The sequence below is a fragment of the Aulostomus chinensis genome, chromosome 11 (assembly GCF_037954235.1).
Source record: "Aulostomus chinensis isolate RoL2024-O1b breed Wild chromosome 11, RoL_Achi_v1.0, whole genome shotgun sequence".
Classification (NCBI taxonomy): Eukaryota; Metazoa; Chordata; class Actinopteri; order Syngnathiformes; family Aulostomidae; genus Aulostomus; species Aulostomus chinensis.
The window spans coordinates 26,837,306-26,864,442 of record NC_141330.1 but is presented as its reverse complement, the minus strand read 5'-3'; the positions used below and the strand labels follow the sequence as shown (position 1 = coordinate 26,864,442).

Genomic DNA, 27,137 nt, shown 5'->3' with positions numbered 1-27,137 from the left:
CATAGTACACCTCCTGCCTTGTAGTACTGCCTCATAGTACATCTCCTGCCTTGTAGTACTGCCTCATAGTACATCTCCTGCCTTGTAGTACTGCGTCATAGTATACCTCCTGCCTTGTAGTACTGCTTCATAGTACACCTCCTGCCTAGTAGTACTGCCTTGTAGTACTGTCTCATAGTACATCTCCTGCCTTGTAGTACTGCCTCATAGTACATCTCCTGCTTTGTAGTACTGCCTCATAGTACATCTCCTGCCTTGTAGTACTGCCTCATAGTACACCTCCTGCCTTGTAGTTCTGCCTCATAGTACATCTCCTGCCTTGTAGTACTGCCTCATAGAACATCTCCTGCCTTGTAGTACTGCCTCATAGTACATCTCCTGCCTTGTAGTACTGCCTCATAGTACACCTCCTGCCTTGTAGTACTGCTTCATAGTACATCTCCTGCCTTGTAGTACTGCCTCATAGTACACCTCCTGCCTTGTAGTACTGTTTCATAGTACACCTCCTGCCTTGTAGTACTGCCTCATAGTACATCTCCTGCCTTGTAGTACTGCCTCATAGTACATCTCCTGCCTTGTAGTACTGCGTCATAGTATACCTCCTGCCTTGTAGTACTGCTTCATAGTACATCTCCTGCCTTGTAGTACTGCCTCATAGTACACCTCCTACCTTGTAGTACTGCTTCATAGTACATCTCCTGCCTTGTAGTACTGCCTCATAGTACATCTCCTGCCTTGTAGTACTGCCTCATAGTACACCTCCTGCCTTGAAGTACTTCTTCATAGTACAACTCCTGCCTTGTAGTACTGCTTCATAGTACACCTCCTGCCTTGTAGTACTGCCTTGTAGTACTGCCTCATAATACATCTCCTGCCTTGAAGTACTTCTTCATAGTACACCTCCTGCCTTGTAGTACTGCCTTGTAGTACTGCCTCATAATACATCTCCTGCCTTGTAGTACTGCCTCATAGTACAACTCCTGCCTTGTAGTACTGCCTCATAGTTCATCTCCTGCCTTGTCGTACTGCCTCATAGTACACCTCCTGCCTTGTTGTACTTCTTCATAGTACACCGCTTGCCTTGTAGTACTGCCTAATAGTAAACCTCCTGCCTTGTAGAACTGCTTCATAGTACACCTCCTGCCTTGTAGTACTGCTTCATAGTACACCTCCTGCCTTGTAGTACTGCTTCATAGTACACCTCCTGCCTTGTAGTACTGTCTCATAATACACCTCCTGCCTTGTAGTACTGCCTCATAGTACACCTCCTGCCTTGTAGTACTGCTTCATAGTACACCTCCTGCCTTGTAGTACTGCTTCATAGTACACCTCCTGCTTTGTAGTACTGCTTCATAGTACACCTCCTGCCTTGTAGTACTGCTTCATAGTACACCTCCTGCCTTGTAGTACTGCCTCATAGTACACCTCCTGCCTTGTAGTACTGCTTCATAGTACACCTCCTGCCTTGTAATACTGCCTCATAGTACACCACCTGCCTAGTAGTACTGCCTTGTAGTACTGCCTCATAGTACTTCTCCTGCCTTGTAGTACTGCCTCATAGTACACCTCCTGCCTTGTAGTACTGCCTCATAGTACATCTCCTGCCTTGTAGTACTGCCTCATAGTACACCTCCTGCCTTGTAGAACTGCCTCATAGTACACCTCCTGCCTTGTAGTACTGCCTTGTAGTACTGCCTCATAATACATCTCCTGCCTTGAAGTACTTCTTCATAGTACACCTCCTGCCTTGTAGTACTGCCTTGTAGTACTGCGTCATACTACATCTCCTGCCTTGTAGTACTGCCTCATAGTACATCTCCTGCCTTGTAGTACTGCCTCATAGTACTCCTCCTGCCTAGTAGTACTGCATTTTAGTAGTGCCTCATAGTACATCTCCTGCCTTGTAGTTCTGCCTCATAGTACACCTACTGCCTCGTAGTACTGCCTTGTAGTACTGCCTCATAGTCCATCTCCTGCCTTGTAGTACTGCCTCATAGTACACCCCTTGCCTTGTAGTACTGCTTCATAGTACAGCTCCTGCCTTTTAGTACTGCCTCATAGTACACCTCCTGCCTTGTAGTACTGCTTCATAGTACACCTCCTACCTTGTAGTACTGCCTCATAGTATACGTCCTGCCTTGTTGTACTGCTTCATATTTAATCTCCTGCCTTGTAGTACTGCCTCATAGTACATCTTCTGCCTTGTAGTACTGCCTCATAGTACACCTCCTGCCTAGTAATACTGCCTCATAGTACACCTCCTGCCTAGTAGTACTGCCTTGTAGTTCTGCCTCATGGTACATCTCCTGCCTTGTACTACTGCCTCATAGTACATCTCCTGCCTTGTAGTACTGCCTCATAGTACATCTCCTGCCTTGTAATACTGCCTCATAGTACACCTCCTGCCTTGTAGTACTGCCTCATAGTACATCTCCTGCCTTGTAGTACTGCCTCATAGACATCTCCTGCCTTGTAGTACTGCCTCATAGTACACCTCCTGCCTAGTAGTACTGCCTTGTAGTACTGTCTCATAGTACATCTCCTGCCTTGTAGTACTGCCTCATAGTACATCTCCTGCTTTGTAGTACTGCCTCATAGTACATCTCCTGCCTTGTAGTACTGCCTCATAGTACACCTCCTGCCTTGTAGTTCTGCCTCATAGTACATCTCCTGCCTTGTAGTACTGCCTCATAGAACATCTCCTGCCTTGTAGTACTGCCTCATAGTACATCTCCTGCCTTGTAGTACTGCCTCATAGTACACCTCCTGCCTTGTAGTACTGCTTCATAGTACACCTCCTGCCTTGTAGTACTGCCTCATAGTACACCTCCTGCCTTGTAGTACTGTTTCATAGTACACCTCCTGCCTTGTAGTACTGCCTCATAGTACATCTCCTGCCTTGTAGTACTGCCTCATAGTACATCTCCTGCCTTGTAGTACTGCGTCATAGTATACCTCCTGCCTTGTAGTACTGCTTCATAGTACACCTCCTGCCTAGTAGTACTGCCTTGTAGTACTGTCTCATAGCACATCTCCTGCCTTGTAGTACTGCCTCATAGTACATCTCCTGCTTTGTAGTACTGCCTCATAGTACATCTCCTGCCTTGTAGTACTGCCTCATAGTACACCTCCTGCCTTGTAGTTCTGCCTCATAGTACATCTCCTGCCTTGTAGTACTGCCTCATAGAACATCTCCTGCCTTGTAGTACTGCCTCATAGTACATCTCCTGCCTTGTAGTACTGCCTCATAGTACACCTCCTGCCTTGTAGTACTGCTTCATAGTACACCTCCTGCCTTGTAGTACTGCCTCATAGTACACCTCCTGCCTTGTAGTACTGTTTCATAGTACACCTCCTGCCTTGTAGTACTGCCTCATAGTACATCTCCTGCCTTGTAGTACTGCCTCATAGTACATCTCCTGCCTTGTAGTACTGCGTCATAGTATACCTCCTGCCTTGTAGTACTGCTTCATAGTACATCTCCTGCCTTGTAGTACTGCCTCATAGTACACCTCCTACCTTGTAGTACTGCTTCATAGTACATCTCCTGCCTTGTAGTACTGCCTCATAGTACATCTCCTGCCTTGTAGTACTGCCTCATAGTACACCTCCTGCCTTGAAGTACTTCTTCATAGTACACCTCCTGCCTTGTAGTACTGCTTCATAGTACACCTCCTGCCTTGTAGTACTGCCTTGTAGTACTGCCTCATAATACATCTCCTGCCTTGAAGTACTTCTTCATAGTACACCTCCTGCCTTGTAGTACTGCCTTGTAGTACTGCCTCATAATACATCTCCTGCCTTGTAGTACTGCCTCATAGTACAACTCCTGCCTTGTAGTACTGCCTCATAGTTCATCTCCTGCCTTGTCGTACTGCCTCATAGTACACCTCCTGCCTTGTTGTACTTCTTCATAGTACACCTCTTGCCTTGTAGTACTGCCTAATAGTAAACCTCCTGCCTTGTAGTACTGCTTCATAGTACACCTCCTGCCTTGTAGTACTGCTTCATAGTACACCTCCTGCCTTGTAGTACTGCTTCATAGTACACCTCCTGCCTTGTAGTACTGTCTCATAATACACCTCCTGCCTTGTAGTACTGCCTCATAGTACACCTCCTGCCTTGTAGTACTACTTCATAGTACACCTCCTGCCTTGTAGTACTGCTTCATAGTACACCTCCTGCCTTGTAGTACTGCTTCATAGTACACCTCCTGCCTTGTAGTACTGCTTCATAGTACACCTCCTGCCTTGTAGTACTGCCTCATAGTACACCTCCTGCCTTGTAGTACTGCTTCATAGTACACCTCCTGCCTTGTAGTACTGCTTCATAGTACACCTCCTGCCTTGTAGTACTGCTTCATAGTACACCTCCTGCCTTGTAGTACTGCCTCATAGTACACCTCCTGCCTTGTAGTACTGCCTCATAGTACACCTCCTGCCTTGTAGTACTGCCTCATAGTACACCTCCTGCCTTGTAGTACTGCTTCATAGTACACCTCCTGCCTGCCCCCGTTTACACCGTTTTCATGGCACTTCCTGTCCGATGCATTTCTGTTCTTTGGTCTTTGGGGTTTATTTTCGCTCTTCTGTTTACCGACTGAAGCTTTGGTTTATTGATTTATCTACCTGTCTGCCTGACCTGAGGTCAGCGCTTGGATCCTCCACATCGCCGCCGTGATCCTACACTTTTAAAAGTGTAGTTTTATTATAGTATATTATAGTACTGCTCCTTTGAACACTTCCCTCACTACAGAATCCACAGATACACCTGCAAACCACAGAGGTGAAAGGGGTGACATGTTCATAACTCCTCCCCCTGTGGGTTCCTCCTCGAGAAACAAGGGAGTTTAACATAAAACGAAACACTGCGGTGGAAATAGAAAAAAGGAAAAGCAACATTTACATCAGACTAAGAACGTTTTTTTGAAATTAGTGTTGGTTCGTAGGCGTCTCAGTGAGGCAGTATTGATATCAGCTGCAGATCTTCCTGTCTTGTCTCCAAGGATGGTGAAACAGGAAATTACTTCACTTGGTACCTTTACTTCAATTTTAGACATGTTTTATACATATATACCTGATACATTTATATATTTATATATGTAAGGGTAGGAGTACTTTTTCATCACTGCAAGTCACAGAATCTGATGCGTCACCAAATACGGTGTAACACCGTCACAGGTGCCCGTGTCCCGTTTGAACAGCCGCTCATTAGACCGGGGCACCGGTGGATCTCAGGTCATGAGCGTTACGTGTTGGTTTTTATTTCCCTGTGACGGTTTAACCAGACAACCAAGCGGACACAGTGAGTTAGCCCTCACCCCGCAAAATGACTCTGAACCCCAAACAGGTTGGGGAAGAGCTCAAACTTGGTCTGGCTTTTTGATGGCGTCCATATTCTCAACCAGGGGAAGACGAAGGCGAAACATTTGATCGTGATTGGCCCAAACACATGGGACAATACACCAAAGGGTGTTTATTGTCAAGAAGCTTTTCGGAAACACTTTGGATCTACAAGATTCATGTGAATGCCGTTTTTTGACTCCATTGGCGTGTTTTGCCGAGGAGTGACTAGTTTGCCAGTATGCACAAATAAACACCGATGGCTGCTACAATGTCTTTAATGGCAGCAACTAACGTTCTGCTACGGTATTGTTTGGCATTTCCTGTCATGGCATGACATCCATGCAGGCGTCATGGTGTGTTTCAAACAACAGAACCAAACCGTGTTAATCTGTGGAAGTCAAGAAGGGAGGGCGGTCAGTGGCTGACGTCTGTCTGTTAAGCCTTCAACTGGATTCGAAGCAGGCAGGATCTTTTGGGTCGGGGGAAACTTTGAGGTTGGTGAAACCTAAATTAGCACACATGAGAGAACCCTGCACATGCAAACATGCGCGAGCGAGAGCAGGAGAGAGCGAGGAGGCATGTAGTCAGAGAGGCCGGCTCAACTCGTTTGCATTGCTAATGTGTTTCATCTGCGTGCGGCTGACTGAACAACCAACTCCTAACTCCCAGCCGAGGAGCTGGTGAGGGTCAGAGCACAGGGACCAACCCAGACTGAGTCACAGCGCTGTCTACTGACTCACCGCCCCTTGCCAACCACCATCACGCTCCCTCCTCCACACCCACCATCTACCCACCTCAGCAGCTCCAGAATACATTAGTGCGTCACACTCCACACATCAATCTAACGCCTTACTGCACACGTCCACATGCTGCTCAAAAATGTTTGTTTGCTTCCTGTTCACTTGATGAGAACTTGGAGCTGTAGGCGGTAAACAGTCAATAACATTTGCATTGATCTGAGCGAATGCATATGTATGGCGCTCCAAACACCGAGACGCCCCTCGCCTTTGCTGTCTTCGCACTGCAAACACAATGATACACACTGGCTGGCCCTGCTGCCACTGCCTCTGTGTGGAGGTTCACCAGTCTGGTCGTCCGTCTACTCACTGATTAGTCAACTCACAGCTATACATCTCAAGCAGACGCAGTTATATAACGTACCCTCCAGCTCGCTGGCCCCAAAGCCCTCTCAAACTAGCAGTATAAAAGCCTTCAGAGGGACATAAAACCTTAATCCATACGACTCACATCTCTGTAAAAACATGGATTTCAGAGGCTCATTGAGAGCAGAATTCTTCACAGTGCTTCAGCGAGTCCTTACCTCCAGCCAGCTGACAACGGCCTCCCGGTTTACAAAGGCAGCGAGGTCAAGATGGTGGGTTCTAGCGCGCTGACGACAGCTAAACGCCTACAGACTTCCTCAGATACCTGCAGCCTATCAGGGAGTTCACTGTTTTAAACCATTGGCAACAGCATCACCCTCCCCCGCCTCTAATGAATGGAGCAATTCTGAGCCCCCCCCCCCCCCCCAAATATCACAACCACTACAGAAAAATAGACAACTGATGCTTCTACCACTTGACTGGTGGCTGGCACGCCGCCATCTGTCTTCTGCCTCATGTGTGTTTCATCAGACGTCATGAGCCACCTACGAGGTTTCTTATTTACAGCGTACATAGTACTTCTGAGTACTACTACTGTGTGACAAACAGAGGAGCAAACAGGAACACACTGATAGGAGGTCTATTGGGAAACGCTTTGAGGAGAAATCCAGTCAGTCTTCTGGCGATGACCACTGTATCAGTACTGCTGTGTGTACTGTGTACAAATACCGATATTCTTTGATGAAGTTCTTAAAGCAAATACAAATAAGTCTGTTTTCTTATGTCTGGTCCAGCAGATGTCGCTGCTCCACATCTGGATGAGGCTGCCAGCTATTCCGCGACGCAATTACGCACTCAGGCTTCGCCTTTGATTATTTATTTATTTTCCTTCCTTCTTTTTGCAGGGTTGTCTTGGCTCCTGGTACAAAAACCTTACAACAGGACCGCCTGAGAGGAGGACGAGAACATTCCCAGCAGGAACTCCCCCTCACATAGTGGGCGGTCACTGTTGGGCTCCACCTACCCTGTGATCGGTAACATTATTGATACCCTGTGATCGGTAACATTATTGATACTCTGTAATAGGTAACATTATTGATACTCTGTGATCGGAAACATTATTGATATCCTGTGATCGGTAACATTATTGACATCCTGTGATCGGAAACATTATTGATATCCTGTGATCGGTAACATTATTGATACCCTGTGATCGGTAACATTATTGATACTCTGTAATAGGTAACATTATTGATACCCTGTGATCGGTAACATTATTGACATCCTGTAATAGGTAACATTATTGACATCCTGTGATCGGAAACATTATTGATATCCTGTGATCGGAAACATTATTGATACTCTGTAATAGGTAACATTATTGATACCCTGTGATCGGTAACATTATTGATACTCTGTAATAGGTAACATTATTGATACCCTGTGATCGGTAACATTATTGATACTCTGTGATCGGTAACGTTATTGATACTCTGTGATCGGTAACGTTATTGATACTCTGTAATAGGTAACATTATTGACATCCTGTGATCGGAAACATTATTGATATCCTGTGATCGGTAACATTATTGATATCCTGTGATCGGAAACATTATTGACATCCTGTGATCGGAAACATTATTGATATCCTGTGATCGGTAACATTATTGACATCCTGTGATCGGAAACATTATTGATATCCTGTGATCGGTAACATTATTGACATCCTGTGATCGGAAACATTATTGATATCCTGTGATCGGTAACATTATTGATATCCTGTGATCGGTAACATTATTGATACTCTGTGATCGGTAACGTTATTGATACTCTGTGATCGGTAACGTTATTGATACTCTGTAATAGGTAACATTATTGATACTCTGTAATAGGTAACATTATTGACATCCTGTGATCGGAAACATTATTGATATCCTGTGATCGGTAACATTATTGATATCCTGTGATCGGAAACATTATTGATATCCTGTGATCGGAAACATTATTGATATCCTGTGATCGGTAACATTATTGATATCCTGTGATCGGAAATATTATTGATATCCTGTGATCGGAAACATTATTGATATCCTGTGATCGGAAACATTATTGATATCCTGTGATCGGTAACATTATTGATATCCTGTGATCGGAAACATTATTGATATCCTGTGATCGGAAACATTATTGATATCCTGTGATCGGTAACATTATTGATATCCTGTGATCGGAAACATTATCGATATCCTGTGATCGGAAACATTATTGATATCCTGTGATCGGTAACATTATTGATATCCTGTGATCGGTAACATTATTGATATCCTGTGATCGGTAACATGATTGATATCCTGTGATCGGTAACATGATTGATATCCTGTGATATTTATTCCTCCACATTTTCATTCGACTAACTACACAAATAACATTTGCTGCCTGTTACTTTGGCTGCTGTGATCAATTAAATAGATCAATAACTTTCATCCATCATCCATCCCTCCCTCCATGTTCTCCCTCTCCTCCTGTTGAGGGTGGTGGGGGTGGAGCCTATCCCAGCAGCCTTCCCCCTGGACAGGTCACCAGTCCATGGCAGGGCCAACACAAAGAGACAGACAACCATTGGCTCTCCCAGTCACGCCTACGGTCAATTTAGAGTCTGGATTAACCTGGTCCCTCTTGATGTCTTTGGACTGTGGAGGAAGCTGGAGGACCAGAGAGAACCCACGCAGCACCACTGTGCTGCCTAAGTTTCTAATTAAATGTATTTTCATGATACATGTTGATAATTCAATAATATGCAGTCAAACTAAAGTCTCATGATGATAATAATAATAATAATAATGATAATAATAATAATAATAATAATAAATAATTAAGTAAATCCTAACAATGTAAACAATGAGCTGAGTGGTTTATTCTCAGAGCTGGGAGGAAGTCAGTGGTGCAGTCAGGCGCCTCTTCACACGGAGAGAGGAGTCACTGGTGAGGGTCTGGATGTGATTAATGAGCCCGCTGTGATAGAGCGGAGAGGGAAAGAGCAGCGAGGGCTTCAAAAAGAGCTCTTGTGAGGACGCAGTCATGCATTGAAACGCCATTTCATCATCCTGCACTTTTATATATAAAATGAAGAAAAGGGGGCGGACTTTCACCCACCATATCAGCTCACCTTCTTCCTGTCCGTCTGAGCCAGAGGAAGCAGGGCCCGAGAGCGCTCTGCGATTTTCTGTAAGACAAAAAATGAAGACGTGTAAAGACGAGGCTTTTTAATCCTCGTTAAGGAGGCTTTGACGCTTGAGTGAGAAACATGTAAAACTTCAGATATTCAACTCGAAGCTGCTCCATCTGGTCATCAGATATAAGCACGGTGATGATCGATCAGGTGATAAATGGATCAGGGGACAGATGCATATCGTTGTTAACGTCCCGTCTGGAACATCTTGGCGTCCTCTGTTCCTCCTCCTGCTCTCCGCCTGCTTCTTGCTGTGTGATTCCCTCACTTTGTGTTTTGCCTCTGCTGTCTGCCTCCGTCTCTGTCAAATCCTCCGTCCACTTGGTTCCTTGTTTTTGTTCGTTGGTTGTCAGTTATTTTGTGCCTTCACTTTATTTGAATTATCATTTAAATGGCCTCAAGTCATTCATGCTGCCTGCCTCCACAGTCTGCGCGTTGGCCCAGCTGCCATCACCCGAAGGGACCCTGACTATGTTTCCTGAGCCACAGGAGCCCTGACTGACATGTGGGAGGAATGCCCCCCTTTTAAATATGGATGTATTGTGTCTACACATATTCTTCAGACTATTGGAGGACGCAGCATTGAGGAAGACCTGGAGGGAGAGATTACAAAACAGCTTTCTGCACACACTTGCTGACATGACAGGGCCTCTGCACTTCCTGTCAGTGATAGTCAGGCCTCCGTGGCAGCTGGGGGAGGCCGCCGTCATCTACTCAAGGTGGAAACACAAAGCTGCTAAACTGCAGCTGCTCATGGCGGACACCTGCGGACGGGTTGGCGCTCCGTTAAAAGCTGATGGTGGGGGTGAGCTGGTTGGTTGTGAAGCAGCCCAACACTTCAGCTCATTACAATCTTCCTTACTGAAGTTGATGCTGGTCGAACCGGATGTGGTCCACATCTCACAATAATCTAAACTGTCACCGTGTGATACACTCAAAGTGCACACTATGCGTTGGTGGTGAAGCCCTGGATGATGTTGGACGCAAACTGGCGCTTCTATTGTGTACAGCTGCAATGTTGGCTCATCACCTGGGGACTACAGATGTACAGTAGCCCAGCTATTTCTGGTGCGTTGTCTCCACCCAATAAACAGAAACTCAAGCCCCTGTTAGCAGGGGCGGGACCTCTCATTTGTGCTTCAGTACCTTCTGCAGATCTCCATAGCGCTGCACCGAGTCTGAGAGCTCTGTCTTTAGTCTGGTCAGCCGCAGACGGTCTTGCTGTGCAGTGAAACAAGATTAGCGCTGATTAGCTGGGTGTCATCCCATCAGTGTTTACGCTTCAAACTAACAGTCGGAGCAGGAGAACGGCGGCGTAAATACCCGTGAAGAGCCGCTGATGATATCCGAGAGCTGTTTGATGAGTTGGCTTGTGTTGGTGATGACTTTGTTCGTTTGCTGCTGGGTGGCGTGGCTGGACAAACAAGACAGACAGACAACAAGAAAGAAAGATATTAATAAGGATTAATGGGACTTTATCAGATGACATCAATCATTCATAAGCAACATGTTCACAGTGATAATGGAACTGCTGCCCACCTCCAGGGGTCACCTGGGATCGGCCTAGAGGTGGACGGTAATGTACCCAGAATGCATTTCACACCAAACTGGAGCAGTGACGGTAGTCATCAGGAGTGTTACTATTTAAATGATAAATGTACTTTTGCAACATTAGAATGAATAAAGTTTCAAGAAAGGAGACGACGGGCACTCCGAGGTCCGTGGGAGTCCTGAGTTCAGTCTATAAACATCAGACTTGAGAAAATGTCTGGATGAATATTAGCTGAGCTGAGTCTCAGGCGGTGCAGCTGCCCCTCATGCTCGGGAGAGATTTGATTCATGAGTGTAGCCGCATCACTTGAGAAGCCCCCCCTTCCTCCTCCCAGGGTACCAGTGATAAGGACCAGTAACAGCGAGACAGACCAGAACCACCTCTGATTCTTGACCAAAACCCTCCAGGGAAACTTTTTAATCAAGAGCAGGACGATCGCATAGTTAATTGCTGCTCTTGAATTAATATTCTAAGCTTCTTAAAATGTGAGATTATTGGTCTTCATGAGTCACACTGAAAACATTTTCCTTAAACACTGTATGATATAAATATTCCTTCCTTCAAACCAAAAGTTTGTCTGTCTTTGAAGCTTGAACTCAACAACCATTTGCTGGTTAGCTGTCCTATTTGGCGTGTGCGTTGCTGGTGCCTGGAGGAACTGGCGTGCTGCGTTTGGAGTCTGGCGTCTGAGGGAAATTCTTCCATGTTGACCAACAACACCACAGGTTGGACAAAGCTGAGGAAAACACGAGGCCCTCAGACGGGTCGGACGAGGAATATCAACATCCTAACTGAGTGGGGACGGTCAGAGCGCTTTTGTCTGGGTTAGTTTCTTTCAAATGTGGCCTCTGGCTTCTCTAAAGGATGATTTCTGTTTTCTTCTTCACCAGACGTGTGCGTAGTGGAACCCCACATCTTATCAGCACCACTAATTTACTGCTACAAGTTGCAAAGGAACAGCCGGTTGTTTGACTCAACCTACGCCCCTGAGCTGTGTGACCTCATCATAGGAGCATGAGTAAGTCTGATACTTCACGAGGTTGTTGTTGGTGGTGGTGGTGGTGCCTCAGCTCCTCACGTCGGCCCACACGCACATCACACGCAGCACGGTGCCGTCGTTCCACACATGATGACATCCACAGTCAGCCACCATCAACGTCAGCGCTGTTCTCACATGGCACCCACGTAGCAGCAGCTTGTAGCGTAGCAGCATAGCTTAGCTTCATAGCATTGTAGCATGATAGCATTGCCAGTGTGCCGAGTGGTGGCACTGGACCCCTCGTTAACTCTGACTCTGGTGGGAGTAAGTGAAACCCGGCCCACGTACTCAGGCAGGTCCACTGATATCATGCTTTCAAGCTGCTTTCAGTTCTAGCTTACAATTTGTTAAAAGTCTGGGTCTTAAAGTCGAAAGCCTAACAGCTCCCAGAGCAGCATCCAGGCTTGGTTGTGATCAGGGCGTTTTTGAACCCTCCCTCATTAATCATCAATAAACCAGGGACGGCGAGCGTAGGAGTTGATTTATTTCTACTAGATCCTGATGATCGTGCATTTACAGCGACTGTTTCCACCCTTGATTATGACATACACACTTATCCCAATATATCGATTGGTTTGTTGTTAATAATCGTCCTCGAACAGAAGCACTGAGGTCTGAAGCAACAATATTTCAGTATCGATCCACACACGGCGACTCTCCAGAGCAGACCGCTGTCACGTGTGTGGGCTTCAGGTGACATTTGACCCCCAGAGGGACGGAGCCTTGATAGAGGTGAGCAGTGCAGAACAGCCTGACACGTGCTGCTCCTTGATGTTTAGCAGGAGGCTTCACCAAAGTGAAGGTTCAGGAAGCTCCACGGTGAGCCGGCCGCTCCACGGTGAGCCGGCGGCTCCACGGTGAGCCAGCGGGGCCGGGTTGAGCTACTTATTAAATATGGAGGCGGCCAGGTCATCCTGGGGTCTAACCTCTACCACAGCCGGCTTTGCTACCTCTTAAGGACGACTTCTACCCTGCAGGCTACAAGCCTTTAACAGACAAGCAGCCACTAGAAACACACACACACACGCAAACACACACACACACCAATATATATATATATATATATATATACACGCAAACACACACACACACCAATATATATATATATATATATATATACACGCAAACACACACACACCTCTGCTGCTGAACCCTCAAGTCAAATATTGATCTATACCAACTGTAGAGGCACGCAGGGGAGCAGCCAGACCAGCGGGGCCAGAGGAGGCATGTCACTGGGATTCAGCTTCGACTGTGAGTGTTGGGAGTCGGGCTGCAAAAGAAATGCTGCAGCACTGCACTTCCCCAGGGCGCCAGTGAAACGCTGCCATGTTTGTATGCTTTCATTGAGTCAAGATAGATGCCTTTTAGGTAAGATACTCATATTTGACATCGTACAAAAGCACACGGAGGCCATTTATTGTGCAAAACTGCAAAAATAGAAAGCCCAGTGAATTCTAGTGGCACAGCTTCAAAGGAACAGGACTGCAGGTTTCTAACTCCGAGTGTATTAGCAGCATACTGGCGTGCAGGTTTACTGGCCTCAGCGCTTGTAGCTTCAAGTACAATATAATCTGGCATCATATAATCAGATTAAAAAGTCAATTCAAGTGCAACACTCACGATGTTGCTCTCACAGTGGAGAATGACTTTCTGCTCCCATGCTGCTGTTTCACTGCTACCTTCCACTTACACAGCTGGCGGCGCCACATCAAACTGGTGCAGCACGCCACGCTAACGCTGCACTGCACTGGAAATGTCAGTAAATCAGGGGTTTGGTCTTCAGTGCTGTTGTGCGGAGCTGGACCACAATTGGTCTACTGGTCAGAACGGTGCAGCTAACATCCAGACAGGAGGACAAATTCCTGCTGGTTCAGTTTTATAGCATTCACACTGCCCCCCCCCAAAGATGGAGGGACACCTGAAAATCCTCACTCTCAAACCCGGTTCCAGACATCTGAAGGGCCAGGAAGCAGATGAGGGTGGAAGTCAACTTTGCTGCTAGAAATACTAGTTTTATTGTAAGGATGTAATTAAATTGGACCGCAGCCAGCGTGTGTGTGTGTGTGTGTCTCTCTCTCTCTCTCTCTCTGTCCAAGTCACAGACAGAAACAAGGTGCTTTAAGTGAAGACAGTTTACACTCATAATGACATCTAGATGGAAGACTTTATACAGCCAGAGCGTTTCCTGTCCTACTGATGTCTGCAGATAGTAAATCTGTACATCTGACTATAAAATAATAAAGGTGATACTCCAAAGAATGTCATATTTTACTGCATATAGTCAATAAAATTTAATTTTCAAATCAGCTTACATGGCCAATGTGTCCGGGGTTAAGCACCGTCCTCTCCATCCAGCTAATTAGTCTCAGGCTCAAGACTGTGAACACTGCGCTCTTGGGCTCGGATTATTTCTGGCAGCTGAACTCTTCTCCGTAGTTTATGGCATATCCAGGAAAACACTGCGAGTCGCTACATCCTGCCACCGGGAGAGAGACGTCTACAGATCTACAATTTGATCCGGATCAGCTCCAAAATTCAACAGCGTGTTCTTCTTCACACACTTCTCATCAAAATTCATTGATTGACGGGATCTCTGGAACAGATTCAACAGTTTGTGTTGAGCAGCAAACTAAAGTCTTTGGTCACGTCTGAAAAATCAGTTTCTGAACAAACAGCAAGGCTGTAAACGTGTCAATGAGGAATGTGTGTGAGCAGACTCCTGCGTACACACACAGCTTCACAGTCCGCATGGTCCACAGTTGTAGTCCTGGTCCAGAGCTGCGAGTCTCTGGCCTCTAGCAGATGATAAATGCCAGACGCTCAGTTTTCTTGAAGTAAGGAAGGCAAAGAGCGCTTCAGCAGAGCTAATTCAGCAAAGGTAAGGTGATATTTTCTCTTTGGAAGTCATCTCCTCATTCATGTGTTACTTCATACCAGCGTGGCCTGTAAACACACAGCAGCGGTTTCTTGATTGTTACTGCGTGCCTGACTTCTACGGTCTGAAATACCCGTTTTATTGTTTTTGCAATTCAAGAAAAAAAATGTTTGTAACAGACATTTCACCATGACGATAAGAAAAAGGTACTGAGTGTGTGAGCGAGAGAGAGAGAAGTCTGTCAAAGCACATCAGACAGTGAAGGAAGTCCTCTGCGTGGAGCCGTCCCTCCGCAGAGCCATGAGTGGCCCCATGCAGCGCTCAGGGAGCATCTGCCAGCAGTAATTAACCCAACATCCTGCACATCACACCGTCCTCCTGGAGGAGCAGCAACCACAGACTGACAGCAAGAGAAGACAGAGGATACGAGTGCGGCCTTCAAGCTCCATCAACGAGGCAAGGTTCGCTGTCCAGTCAGTCACCACCCAGATCAACAGCTCATCATTCACTAGTACCGCACCTGTTCCATAACGACTTGTGCTAAACATGTAGCGCATCAAAATGGCTGACACCTGGTCACGAGTGCTACATCAGACGTCACTCTACCGATACAAAACTCTCAAAAGCTTCCTTTGATTTTGGTCTTGAATCGATCTCTAAACCCACCACCTACGACGGCGTGAATGGGCCAGCATGCTGGGTTTCCAGTGCAGCCACTGGATATCCGGTCCAAGACTTCCTGGTTCCATCACTGCTCATTGTTGACAGTCTGTATAGCAACTTCAGATGTTTGCATGGAGCTGAAGGACAAACGAGCCAATAGTTTCAAAAGTAGCCAGTTAACAGTTAACAGTTCCAAACCACGACAACGGCGTGGTTCATCATCCGACAACAAACTTTTCATTTTTCATTTTGGCGGGGATGCTGACACCTGCATTTGTCCTCAACAAATCAAACTAACTTGGACGTCTGCAACACGATCACAGATATTATTGACTGATGTCTGAGACAAAGAGTTCCACTGCTTCACCCCCGACGCCAATAACTCCAGCTGGGGATGGAGCTCACGATGACAGACACACTGTTGAGATGAGACACAAACTATCAGATTTCACACTGTGAATGAGGTGAACCAAAAAAAAGAAACCAAAACTGTGTGTGTGCGTGTGTGTGAGTGTGTCACAAAGGGGTCCAGAGCTGACCCACTTGATCCAAACCTGGCCTTGAATTTGCAGTTTTCCTGCACACAACGCAGACATTCTCAGGATCAGAGGAGTCAGAAACCTCGCCACTCTTCTTCTCTTGCTCCTTTTCAGACAGCAGGTTTATTTGCTTTATTGACACCCTTTCAAGTGCAATTCAGCTTTCCATCCTCTTCCCGTTTGAGTGGTGGAGCCCAGATGAATCAGGGCCATCCGTCCCTTAGAAAATGTCTGGATTGAAAGACCAGATGCCCGTATGTCGTTGCTTGTGGGGAGACACGGGGGATGGAACATTTTGATTGAACTGGTCCAACTGTCACCAACCCACGTAGCAACCACATTGCAGATTGTTGTCCCATGAGGGTTTCAAGTTAGCAAGAATGCTAAGCCCCAAATTAAAGTAGTACTTTAGGTCGTGTGAGTTATTCCATTCAATCATCAATACAAAGAAATGCCATTTTTCCTGTGAGTTCAAAGAGGAAGTGTGTGTGTGTGTGTGTGTGTGTGTGGGGGGGGGGGGGGGCTGTTACAATTAACCTAGAGTTACAACCCAAACCAACATTCAAGGATGTCACTAAAACTGCTACTTTGGCACTCAGGGTGAGGTTTAAGGGTTCAAGTTGATGCCTGGATTCTGAAAACATGACAGGGCATTTTTTGTGCTGCTGACACCCGAGGTGTTGGGCAGCAGCCACACGCAGGAAGACAGCGGCGTCCAGCAGCGGCTGTGGTGGACTGGAGAGAAAACACACACCGGGTCTACGGAGAAGGCAGGTTTTCACTGCAGCGTGTGAGAGAGAGAGTAGGTTTGCTTTCACTCTGTCACAGATGTGATTTCAAATGTAGCAAAGTACAATACTGAAAAGAAAACCTACTTAAATAAAAGTAAACTATTCTAAAAGAAGAAGTACACAAAAAACTACACAATTACAGCCACTGGAGTGAATGTATTTAGTTAATTCCCACCCAGAGAAACTGGAAGGAGCAGCCAAGGTTGGGATTCACACCTGGATGACAGGACCAGAGATCCAACACAGCATGCATCCATCCGTCCATGGATGCATGCATCCATGCATTCATCCATCCGTCCATGCATCCATCCGTCCATGCATGCATGCATCCATCCGTCCATGCATGCATGCATCCATCCGTCCATGCATGCATCCATCTATCTATCATCCATCCATCCGTCCATTCATCCATCCATCATCCATCCGTCCATCCATCCATCTATCCATCCATCCATCCATCCATCCGTCCGTCCGTCCGTCCATCCATCCATCCATCCATTCATCCATCCATCCATCCATTCATCTATCTATCTTCCTCACGGACACTTGGACATAGTCAACGGGGGAAGTGGGGACTAAACCATCAACCCTTTGGTTGCTAGTCGGCCGCTCTACCTCTGAGCCACGCCGACTCACAGCATCAATCTTATGCTTTTAATAGTTTGCCCTCTTTTATGGAAGCCTGTCGTGTCCCCTGTTCTGAGGTATCAGTCAGTGTTGTCCAGCTCTGCTCTGATTGGTCAGCCTTTGAGATGAGTCTTACTTTTAGTCTGAATTTGGATCCAGAACCAGCAGAGGCTCATGATGTGTTTGTCTTTAAATGTGGAATGTCGATGTGGTTACATGTGAAAGCTGAAGTCTTTGTGCCTGATCACACCAAGAACAAATCCATAGGTTGTACAAGGTGTTATGACAGAAAAAGTCTGTAAGAGGAAGAACCGATCCAATCAATTATGAATGTAGAACCGGGTCCATGTTTAAAGGACTAATCATTTGCAGGTGACATCATCATGTTATGAGCGCCGGAGCTGTGGACCAGCCAGCATTCAGCAGGGTGAGCATGTGTGAGGATTCCAACAAGCTCATCAACAACTCCAGCCCGCGGAGAGGACGCTTTAACGCCTGCAGCCCATCATCTAAAAATACACCCCCATCCTCCGTGAGTCACTGGAAGCCCCACCCACCACCAATACGCTGTTACCAAACGATCAGAGTCCGCCTACTCTGAGGACCCTGGAGAAGACCTCTGCAGTACCTTAGCACACTGATACATCTGCTAGTCACACTCCTCTGCCACTGCGAGCAGGCAGCCAGGGACGGCGGCGTCATCTCTCTGTCACCTGGGTGCTACGTCTCTTCCAGGTCTGTGGTCCTGTGAGGCCTGACTGACCCTGGGAGGGAGGGAGGGAGGGGTGTGGTGGCGGCGGGCATTTAGGCTGTTCTGACAATAATCATAAGCTCCTCTTAGACTGTTCACAGGCAGGAATGGCTGTGACAGCTCGTCTGCTGTATAAAAGCTCAGAGACAGAATGAGGGGCCAGAACGTCCCCCACTAAGGGGACAGAGGTGCTTGTCACAGCTCCTAAACCCAAGTCCAGGTAAAAGGCCTCACTCTGAAACAACGCCGCTGCTGTCTGACACATCACGCCTCTGAGTGAGTGTTCTATGAAGTTCTCCAGGTAAGGCGCTGAAGACCTCTCTTTTATGTGAAGCAGTGCGATGTCACTGAACCCTGCGGAGGGTTTGTCCTGAGCCCCGGACAAAGAGGGCTGAACACACAATCAGACGTTATTCACAGACTGGAGGCCGTGCTTCATGACTCCACTCAAACAAACTGAAGTGGTCAGACACCAGGCTGCATTTACCAGTGAGAGCTGTTGAAGACTTCCTGGGCTGATACACGGTGGCGGCTGTATGTGTGACCCCTGAAGACAGGGCCGGGCCACCAGGGTCACCTATTGTGGTTTACTCCTCAGAGACCAGTGGAAGGACAGCAGCACATCCAGCCTGATCCACGTATGTTTGCATTGTGGTGCACTGATTGTTTCATCTCCAGCCAATGCTGGCAGTAATGGGAGTTTGTTTTTATAGAGCTGACATTTATTGCTGTTTAATTTACCTTGGTGTTTAATTTCATAAATCATTCTAAGTTTACAGCAGAGAAAAATGCTTTTATTTTGACGAGCAGCCACTAATACTGCTGATAGTTAAGACATCTGACAGTATTTTAAATCTTTGGTGAGTTTAGGAATTTAATTAAAAGGAAACCCAACTTTTTTGCTTCCTGATTCAGCGATGATTCATCTCTCAGATAAGTAAAACCTGCAGTTATGCAACACAGCACCTGTTGTTGATGTAGTGAAGAAGGATGTTTGCCTCTGACATCTGCTCAGCCTCACTCTGAGGGCCGAGGATGGAGGGGACAACATGAATGAACGTGGAGGCGGGTCATCAGCTGATAAGACTGCACCTCTAAGACAGCGGACGGAGCAAAGTAGCAGCAGTGGGCGGGAGAAGAATCCACAGTGCCCCGGTGCAGCTGTGACACGTCTACACTACACAAGCAGAAAAGAATTTGTCCTTCATATAATTAGAAGTATTTCTTTCCCTTTAAAATATGGGCTTGTTTTTGTCCGTCTTTGTCACTGCTCGTCTTTCTTCTTCGGTCTTGTTCACGCCCCCGTCTGTCTGTCATTCTCTCTCTTTGTCTCCGTCCCTCTGTCCTTATCTGCCTCTTTCCCTGATTGGTGTGGAGACTCGTTGGTCGGAGATGAACCGAAGGACTGCGGTGATGAACCTCCTCAACTTGTAAAATGTAAAGTTTTTGACACTTGCAAAAAAAAAAAAAAGAAGCATAGCCATGAATTGATGTACTGGATGGAGCGGGTGGAGCCGCCACACTGCATGGTCATGAGGATTGTCACTGCACGATTAAATCATCTGCAACATTTCTACCCAAACATGGTGGGAGGGACAAAGGTCAGACGCCATCAAGCAGCCTGTGATGGAAATGAACTGGACGATGTGCCTTTGCTCTTATCAAGATGGAGGTGGTGTCCCACTGACGACCACGACTCTTTTTCTCCCCCCACCTCCTATCAGAGAGAGGCGCAGGAACCATCGACGCTCCTGTAAATAACCGCGTCTACGTGCTCAGAATGTGCAACATTCTTGGCTCGTTCTCGTTGACTCTCCAATCTGTGTGGGAGATTTGGGCCCTTTTTGTAGAAAGCTTATTCATAAGAGACAAACCACGTGAACAATCTCTTTATTTCCTACCCTTCGGCCTCAGCCTGGGTACCGCTTTGAGAGAAGGGGGGACGGGGACCCGAGACCAGACAGTCTCAAGGCTGCGTTCAGCAAACATCAGCTGACAATCTGGAAATGTTGCCCAAAATCTGTAAAAGTAAGTTTGTAGTAGTTGAGTTGAAACATGGATCTCTATTGACAAGAAGACATAAGAATCTGTCCAGAATCTGGAGTTGATAATACAGTAGTACTTCAAGGTACTAACGAGTGTTCACAGGAGAACAAAGCTCAAATGGAGCGAGATCTGAGACTGCGTGAGACGGGATTCAAGTCAGTGCACAAGAAACCCGAGAACCAACATATTTTCTGTAGATTAGGATCAAACACACACACACACACACACACACACACACACACACACACACACACACAGAGGTGTCACATACTTTGCTGTGAGTAAAGGAAGTTGTGCAATTCTCCAACCGTTCCAGTTCCAGTTGCTGCTGACCTTGTACAGTTAGCTCAGACACGCACCGCACGCAAGGACACGGACGACATGAAGGCAGAAGATTTACGGTGAACAGCAGACAGGCACCCAGGGAGAGGTGCAGAGCAGAAGAAGAAGAAGGAGAGTGAAAGAGGAAGACCGGCGATTGATGAAGTGCTCTGGGATAATCACAGATGTGCAGCTTCAGTAACGCTGTCAAGAACAGGGTGTGCAGGTCCACAGGTTTAGTGAGGGAAATGCAATGATGAACAGATGTTTGACATCCCTCACTCATTTCCTCCTGTCTCCTTAACGAGGGAAAGCCAGACCAGTGGTAAGACTTGAGAATGTGCGTGTATCAAACTGTGAGAAGCAGCAGCTGATCCTGGTACCGCCCGGTGCAACCAGCACCAGAATGTCCAAAGAAATAAAAAACTACATTTGTGCGCATGGCAACAGTCTCCACGCACGCACGCACGCACGCACGCACACACACACACACACACACACACACACCAGAAGAAGAGACACCCGAAATTGTCAGAAGTGCAAACATTTATTGGCAACACATGATGTGGGATTAATTAGAGGAGCTGCAGGCGATTATGATGACACCAAAATCTGACTGCAGGCCTCAACAACCTCAAAATCCTCTAAAAAACAGAGGCTATCAAAGGTAAACGCCGGTGCTCAGTTCTCTCTTCAAAGAGGGAGTCATGTTCCATGTGAAGACTCTCCGGTGCAGACGCCGGTGTTCCGGGTGAAGAAAAAGTGACATCCACCTCAACCACGTGAGTGGCGCTCCATACCGGATGTACAGGCACTAAATGCAGCAGTCCAGCAACGCATAGCTGACGTTCCAAACCAGTACATGATCCCGGGTCAGGTACCGTCGCAGGGTCAGTGGATCCCTGTTGTGGATTCAGCCAGGCCTGGTTGGCAAGGCTGGGACTGTCAGATGTCTTTGCCAGGGATGGTGTACATCTCTCTATGGTGAAAAGCTCACAGTCATGACACCCAGAGGCTGCGTGCAAAAGGAAGTGCTTCCATCTTTGTTGGACCTCTGGTAAACTTCGTCCTTGAGAGGAAGCTCCAGCCTGCCTGACATTCACATTCATGTGGCGTGTGGTGGAACCCCGCCCCCCCCCCCCAACACCTGGGACGTTTATGAACCGTCTAAGAAGGTCATGGGTCACTGGTCCTAGTTTAGCAGCTGATTCTTTGGTTATCAAGGCTATAAACGTGTGACGTGTTGGTGTTACTGGGGGTGTAAGTTTTGTTTCAGGTGATTGTTCAACCCACCTGGTGCTATCGGTGCAGGAGCCACCCTGTCTGACCACCGCCTGGCTTTGTTCTCGTGTGCCACCAGCCAGAGACCTAAGCAGCCTGTGACGGACCGGTGACACAGGGATACGCTCTGTGTTGGTGCCCCAGGACATCAGAACCAAACGGACCGCTGCCCAGCCTGATGCCCCTTTGTTTCAATACAGGACGCATTCAGGGGGTTTATCCAGACAGACAAACACTTAGAGTACAGGTGGGAATCGCTGACATCACACACACCTCAAGACTAACCCCTCGACTGAGCCTCAGCCTGGGTCTCGCCTCAGTTCAAACACCACTTATCACCCTTCAATGGCCCACACACACCGAGCCGATGTAATACATCTGATATTTAAACATGCACTATATCCACCTACGGTTAGTACACAAGCACACACACACACACACACACACACACACACACACGTGACTGTACTGTATGCGAGTGCTGCGTGGACGTGGGCTCGAGAGGCCGAGTGATGCCCGCATGTTCCTGTTGTGTAAGCGTGGAGGAGGACGAGGTGGAGCGGTGCCTCCATGTTCTCCTGCCAGGAGTCCACTGAGATGATGCTGGGACACTCCTGCTGGGATTAACACACACTAACAAACGTGATGGGATTACAGATTACAGCTGGTAAACGTGTTGCCACACACAAACACTTTTCAATGACTGAAAAGAGACATCCACAAGTGAATTTCTCTCCTTGTGATTGAAAGTACAATAACTGTAGTGTCCTGATTTTGGCAGCTATTATTTAGTTCCAGTACACACGACTGTAAATTGTTCTGAACACTCCATTATTAATAAAGTGGCAGTTTGACAATGAAGTAGTCGCTCTCTTTAAATCTCCTCCTGGCTGAGGAGTCAATCTGGCGTGATCCTGCAGGGACAGGCTGGTAGGGGGCGCTCTCCTTCAAGCACAGCCTTGTGTCCTCCAGCACGTTGGAGCCAGAACACCAGTGAATGCTAATGCGCTAACAAAGACAATGACACTCAGAGGGTGCCGGCCATTAATCCACTTAGACATTTTGCCATGTGCATTTCCACGATTACAGGGGCGGGTCAAATTCTATTAACTGTGAGATTTGAGTTTTGCCTGAAGAGAGTCGTGCAGATGGCGCGTTACCATTCCGACCACGGGCACAAACAAGACTTGCTTTTGTTTGCCAAAGACTCGTGCGGTCCTCTGCATACGCGTCCCTCTGCTGGGGGAGAGGTTAGCGCGGCGCAGCTTTGAGTGACTGGATGGAGATCAACCGTCGTCCTCCATATGGTGCCGAGGTCAGTGATGAAAGGGACGAGGCAAGAGAGAGGCGGTCACACACTCACTGATGGTGAAAATGAGTGTGTGTGTGTGTGTGTGTGTTGGGGGGGTCATTTCTACCATAGATTTGGTGACATGATGTGTCTCAGACCCCCAACCTTTACTACTGAGGTCGTGACAGGTCCATGGTCTCTGGCTACTATTATTACATTAGCAACGGAGCCAGCATGCAAAGGGTGTGTGAATGTGTGTGTGTGCGTGTGTGTGTGTGTGTGGGTGTCAACCGAGTGAGGACATTTTGGCTGAAGGTCGAAACTCGGCTGAGGGTTGGAATTAAGTTATGGTTTGGTTTCAGGTCGTGTTCTCAGCTGTGGCGGTGACGGAGCTCGGGAACGCATCACGCCTACGACCATCATCACGTCTACGGCCATCCAGACGTTACCGTGGTTCTGGCCAATCAAGAGCCCTTAGAGGAGATGAGAGGGGGCGTGGTTTAGGCCTGACCTCGGTGAGGATGTTGGTTCAAATCAACAATGGCAGCTCCATCATCTAGAATGGGCTCTTTTATTATTAATAGTTAGTAAATTGAATATCAAATACTTCTGTACTTGATTCAAGTTTTGAATGGAGGCTTGCACATGCAAGACATGTTTGCTCTTCCTCTTCATCAGTGGAGCATAAAACTGCATGATACCGCAATAAAATCTATGTTTCATGTGCTGTACAGCTGAGCGTGTCTGTGAGTGTGTGTGAGAGGGAGAGAGAGAGAGACAGGCTGTGTTAACCTAGTGCCTGATGAGGTGTGAGAGGTCCATCCGCTCCTCCCTGCTGGCTCCATTATTGCTGGTTGCCTGGTCACATGACTGAGAAGTTGATGATGTGTTCAGATCGACATGAAACATCTTCAGTTGAGTGACAACAGACAAATGGCGTCTGCTGATGAAGATCATGTGATCAGGTCAGAGGCCTGTACGCAGCCAGTAACTGGCCCTTGTGGTTGGCTGGATTTCTCGTTTGATCTCCTCCCGCTTCACATATTCCTCATATTGCCGATGAAAGCGGCGGCGTCCATGCTGGCCTCCGTCACCTGAACCCAGCAGGTCCAAACCTGTGTGTTGCACTGACAGGCGGTCATGGAGGAGGCCTACAGGAGCTTCTCTTCACTGCTTTGTTTTTGTGGTTAAAGCACAGAGAGTTGTTTATTTGACTGTGTCCTCATGTGGTTTCCAGAGCTGGGACATCAGCGCACGCCACACTGGGCAACACCACCAACTCCAAACCGCATCTTGTTAATGGGATCCTTTTCATATGTGACGTGATCAGAACGTGTCAGGAGCGCTGACGTTATCAGGGCTGACAAAGGCAGCGACAGGAAACGGTTGCACCATCTGCTCCAAACAAAAGCAGCAACTTAATGAGCTCTGAAAGTCACCATGAAATTCTTGAAAACTCTGGATGCCTCCTGACTTTTTTTTTTCTGGAACAATCTTTCAAAACAGGGAGAGCTGCTGAAAAACACAAGCCATCATCACACTGGATGCCATTTGCATGAGTCGGAGGCAGCGGGAGGGTTGTTTGCATCCAGCATCAATACTGCTGAAGGAGAATGGGAAGTTAAAAATAAAAGCAGCCAAGCATTGTCAGTAAGTTGCCAGGGTGATCATAAAAAATGTTCGATAGAATTGATGACATGCCAGCCAACACAGTGGGATGTAATGCATTTTAAACAGATGCAATCATCTTAGATTGGCCACTTTGTCATCAGTGTTGAATCTGGTAATTGCTGGCAGCTCGCATGAAAAACAGCGATCAATATGAAAGTGAACAAAGAAACACACAGAATGAGTCAAGATAAACGTTAGCCTCACAGACGCCAGCTTCGTGTGTGTGTGTGTGTGTGTGTGAGTGTGTGTGTGTGTGTGTTGCTCACAGGTTCTGTCGTAGCTCTGCTGTATCTCTAGATGTTCCCAGTGACTGAAGATTCTTCTCTAGTGTGACAACTGGGGGAGCGAGGACAAACCACAAAGTCACAAACACTCACCTGCACCCACATACGTTTATGGTGGATTCTACTCCTCAGTCAGCCATGGTGGGTTAATAACCTCAGTTACAGTCATCACATTATGGCAGCAAATGTATTTGTCATAGTAGCTCTGCTGACAACATGGTCCGTTACATCTTAAAACCTCTCATCACATGACAAGAATGGGCGTGCCCCCCCCCCCCCCACACACACACACAGATGATTGGTCATCATACCGTTGGCGTTGATCTGGAAGATGTTGGAGGAGGTCTCCTGAAACACATCCTGCAGCTCAGAGGGGTTGACCTGTGTGGCTGTGGAGGAGAGATGATGTCAGCAAGCGCTTCTCAGGCCGGCCGAGCCGAGCCAGAACCGGATCACAGGAATCCAATAAATCAAAAACACCAAATTTTCCGTCATTTATGACACAAACTCTGTTCTCACTATCACATGGAAGGGGACGCTATTTAGCACCTTGCCGGAGAAAACTGCTCATCTGGGTCCAAAAACAAGAACCTCCAAAGCCTGGGATTTGTAGCAGACAGGTGGAGGTTGTGGTTCTCCAGGAGGCTCCTGATGTTGGGCGTGGCCACCAAGGAGCACCTCAGTCGGGGGGTACACCGGTGGTCCCAGCAGGCTGATTACTCTTGTTTTTGTTCATAATATAGAAGTGATTTAAAAATACTCGGCTTTTCCTCTGTCACTCACGGTATTCCCAGATTTACTGATTTACTGACACCAGTCTGTCAGCACTGTCATTTCCATCTGACTGGTGAGATGAGCGACGTCAGCGACTGCGTCTGTATCTGTGGTTTCTGCAGACATCACCAGCAAGAGGACTTTAAAAGGACCCATGTGGTGAAAATGGGTTTGGATGATGTTGCTGTTGATGTGTGTTTATAATAAACTCTGGGGTGTAAAATAAAAGCTGTCAAAGTAGGAAGCTGTCCACTGCTGCAGTTATACAGTGGTCCTGGTGTGTGTGTGTGTGTGTGTGTGTGTGCAGTAAACAACTGGGAGATGTTAATAACAATATGAAAACATGTGTTTGACCATCAAATGTGAGCTTTGATGTAATAAATGCAGTCAGTTCACGAATTAAGGATCGGAGATGGCGCCATTATCGGCGTTGATGTTGATGCTTTGTTTTTATCATGAATAAATGAGGAAATGGAGACTTGAATGTCGCTGACTGAGGAAGACCACGCTGTGATGGTGGGTTGGGGGTGGGGGGGCACTGAGCCACCGCCTGGCAGCACGACTGGAGAGTCGGCCTCGTCCAATGTGAGGTCAGAGACATTCTCCTCGTTCAAAAGCACACGTCATTGCAAATGACAGCGGGGGTTAATGGTCTGGAGGCATTGCAGCAGGCAGAGATCAACAACACACACACACACACACACACACACACACACACACACACACACACACACACACACACACACTCTCACACACTCTGGACAACTACAGACATGGAGCTTTGTTCCAACATGGTCAATAGAAGGAGGATGGGGGTTGATGTTTGCAGGAGATATAGACGGGGCGTTTCAGGTGGAACCCGTCCACCGTACCTGTAGAACCCTGTTGACCTATAGAGGCAAATCCGCGTGACACCACGTTTGCCAGAACTAAAACTGAATGTAAATGCGTT

General features: G+C 47.2%; 1 protein-coding gene across 2 annotated transcripts in view; it reads right to left on the bottom strand.

Annotated features, from left to right (window-relative positions):
- Positions 1 to 27,137, bottom strand: part of tsnare1 (T-SNARE Domain Containing 1) — a 130,569-nt gene that overhangs the window by 73,950 nt on the left and 29,482 nt on the right. For both annotated transcript variants that reach the window (XM_086217422.1, XM_086217423.1), the window contains exons 3-7: positions 25,723 to 25,800; positions 25,394 to 25,463; positions 11,001 to 11,091; positions 10,824 to 10,898; positions 9,615 to 9,671 (exon numbers count right to left, since the gene is read on the bottom strand). In XM_086217422.1, coding sequence (XP_086073548.1) covers positions 9,615 to 9,671; positions 10,824 to 10,898; positions 11,001 to 11,091; positions 25,394 to 25,463; positions 25,723 to 25,800 — 371 coding nt within the window. The remainder of the gene's footprint in view (positions 1 to 9,614; positions 9,672 to 10,823; positions 10,899 to 11,000; positions 11,092 to 25,393; positions 25,464 to 25,722; positions 25,801 to 27,137) is intronic.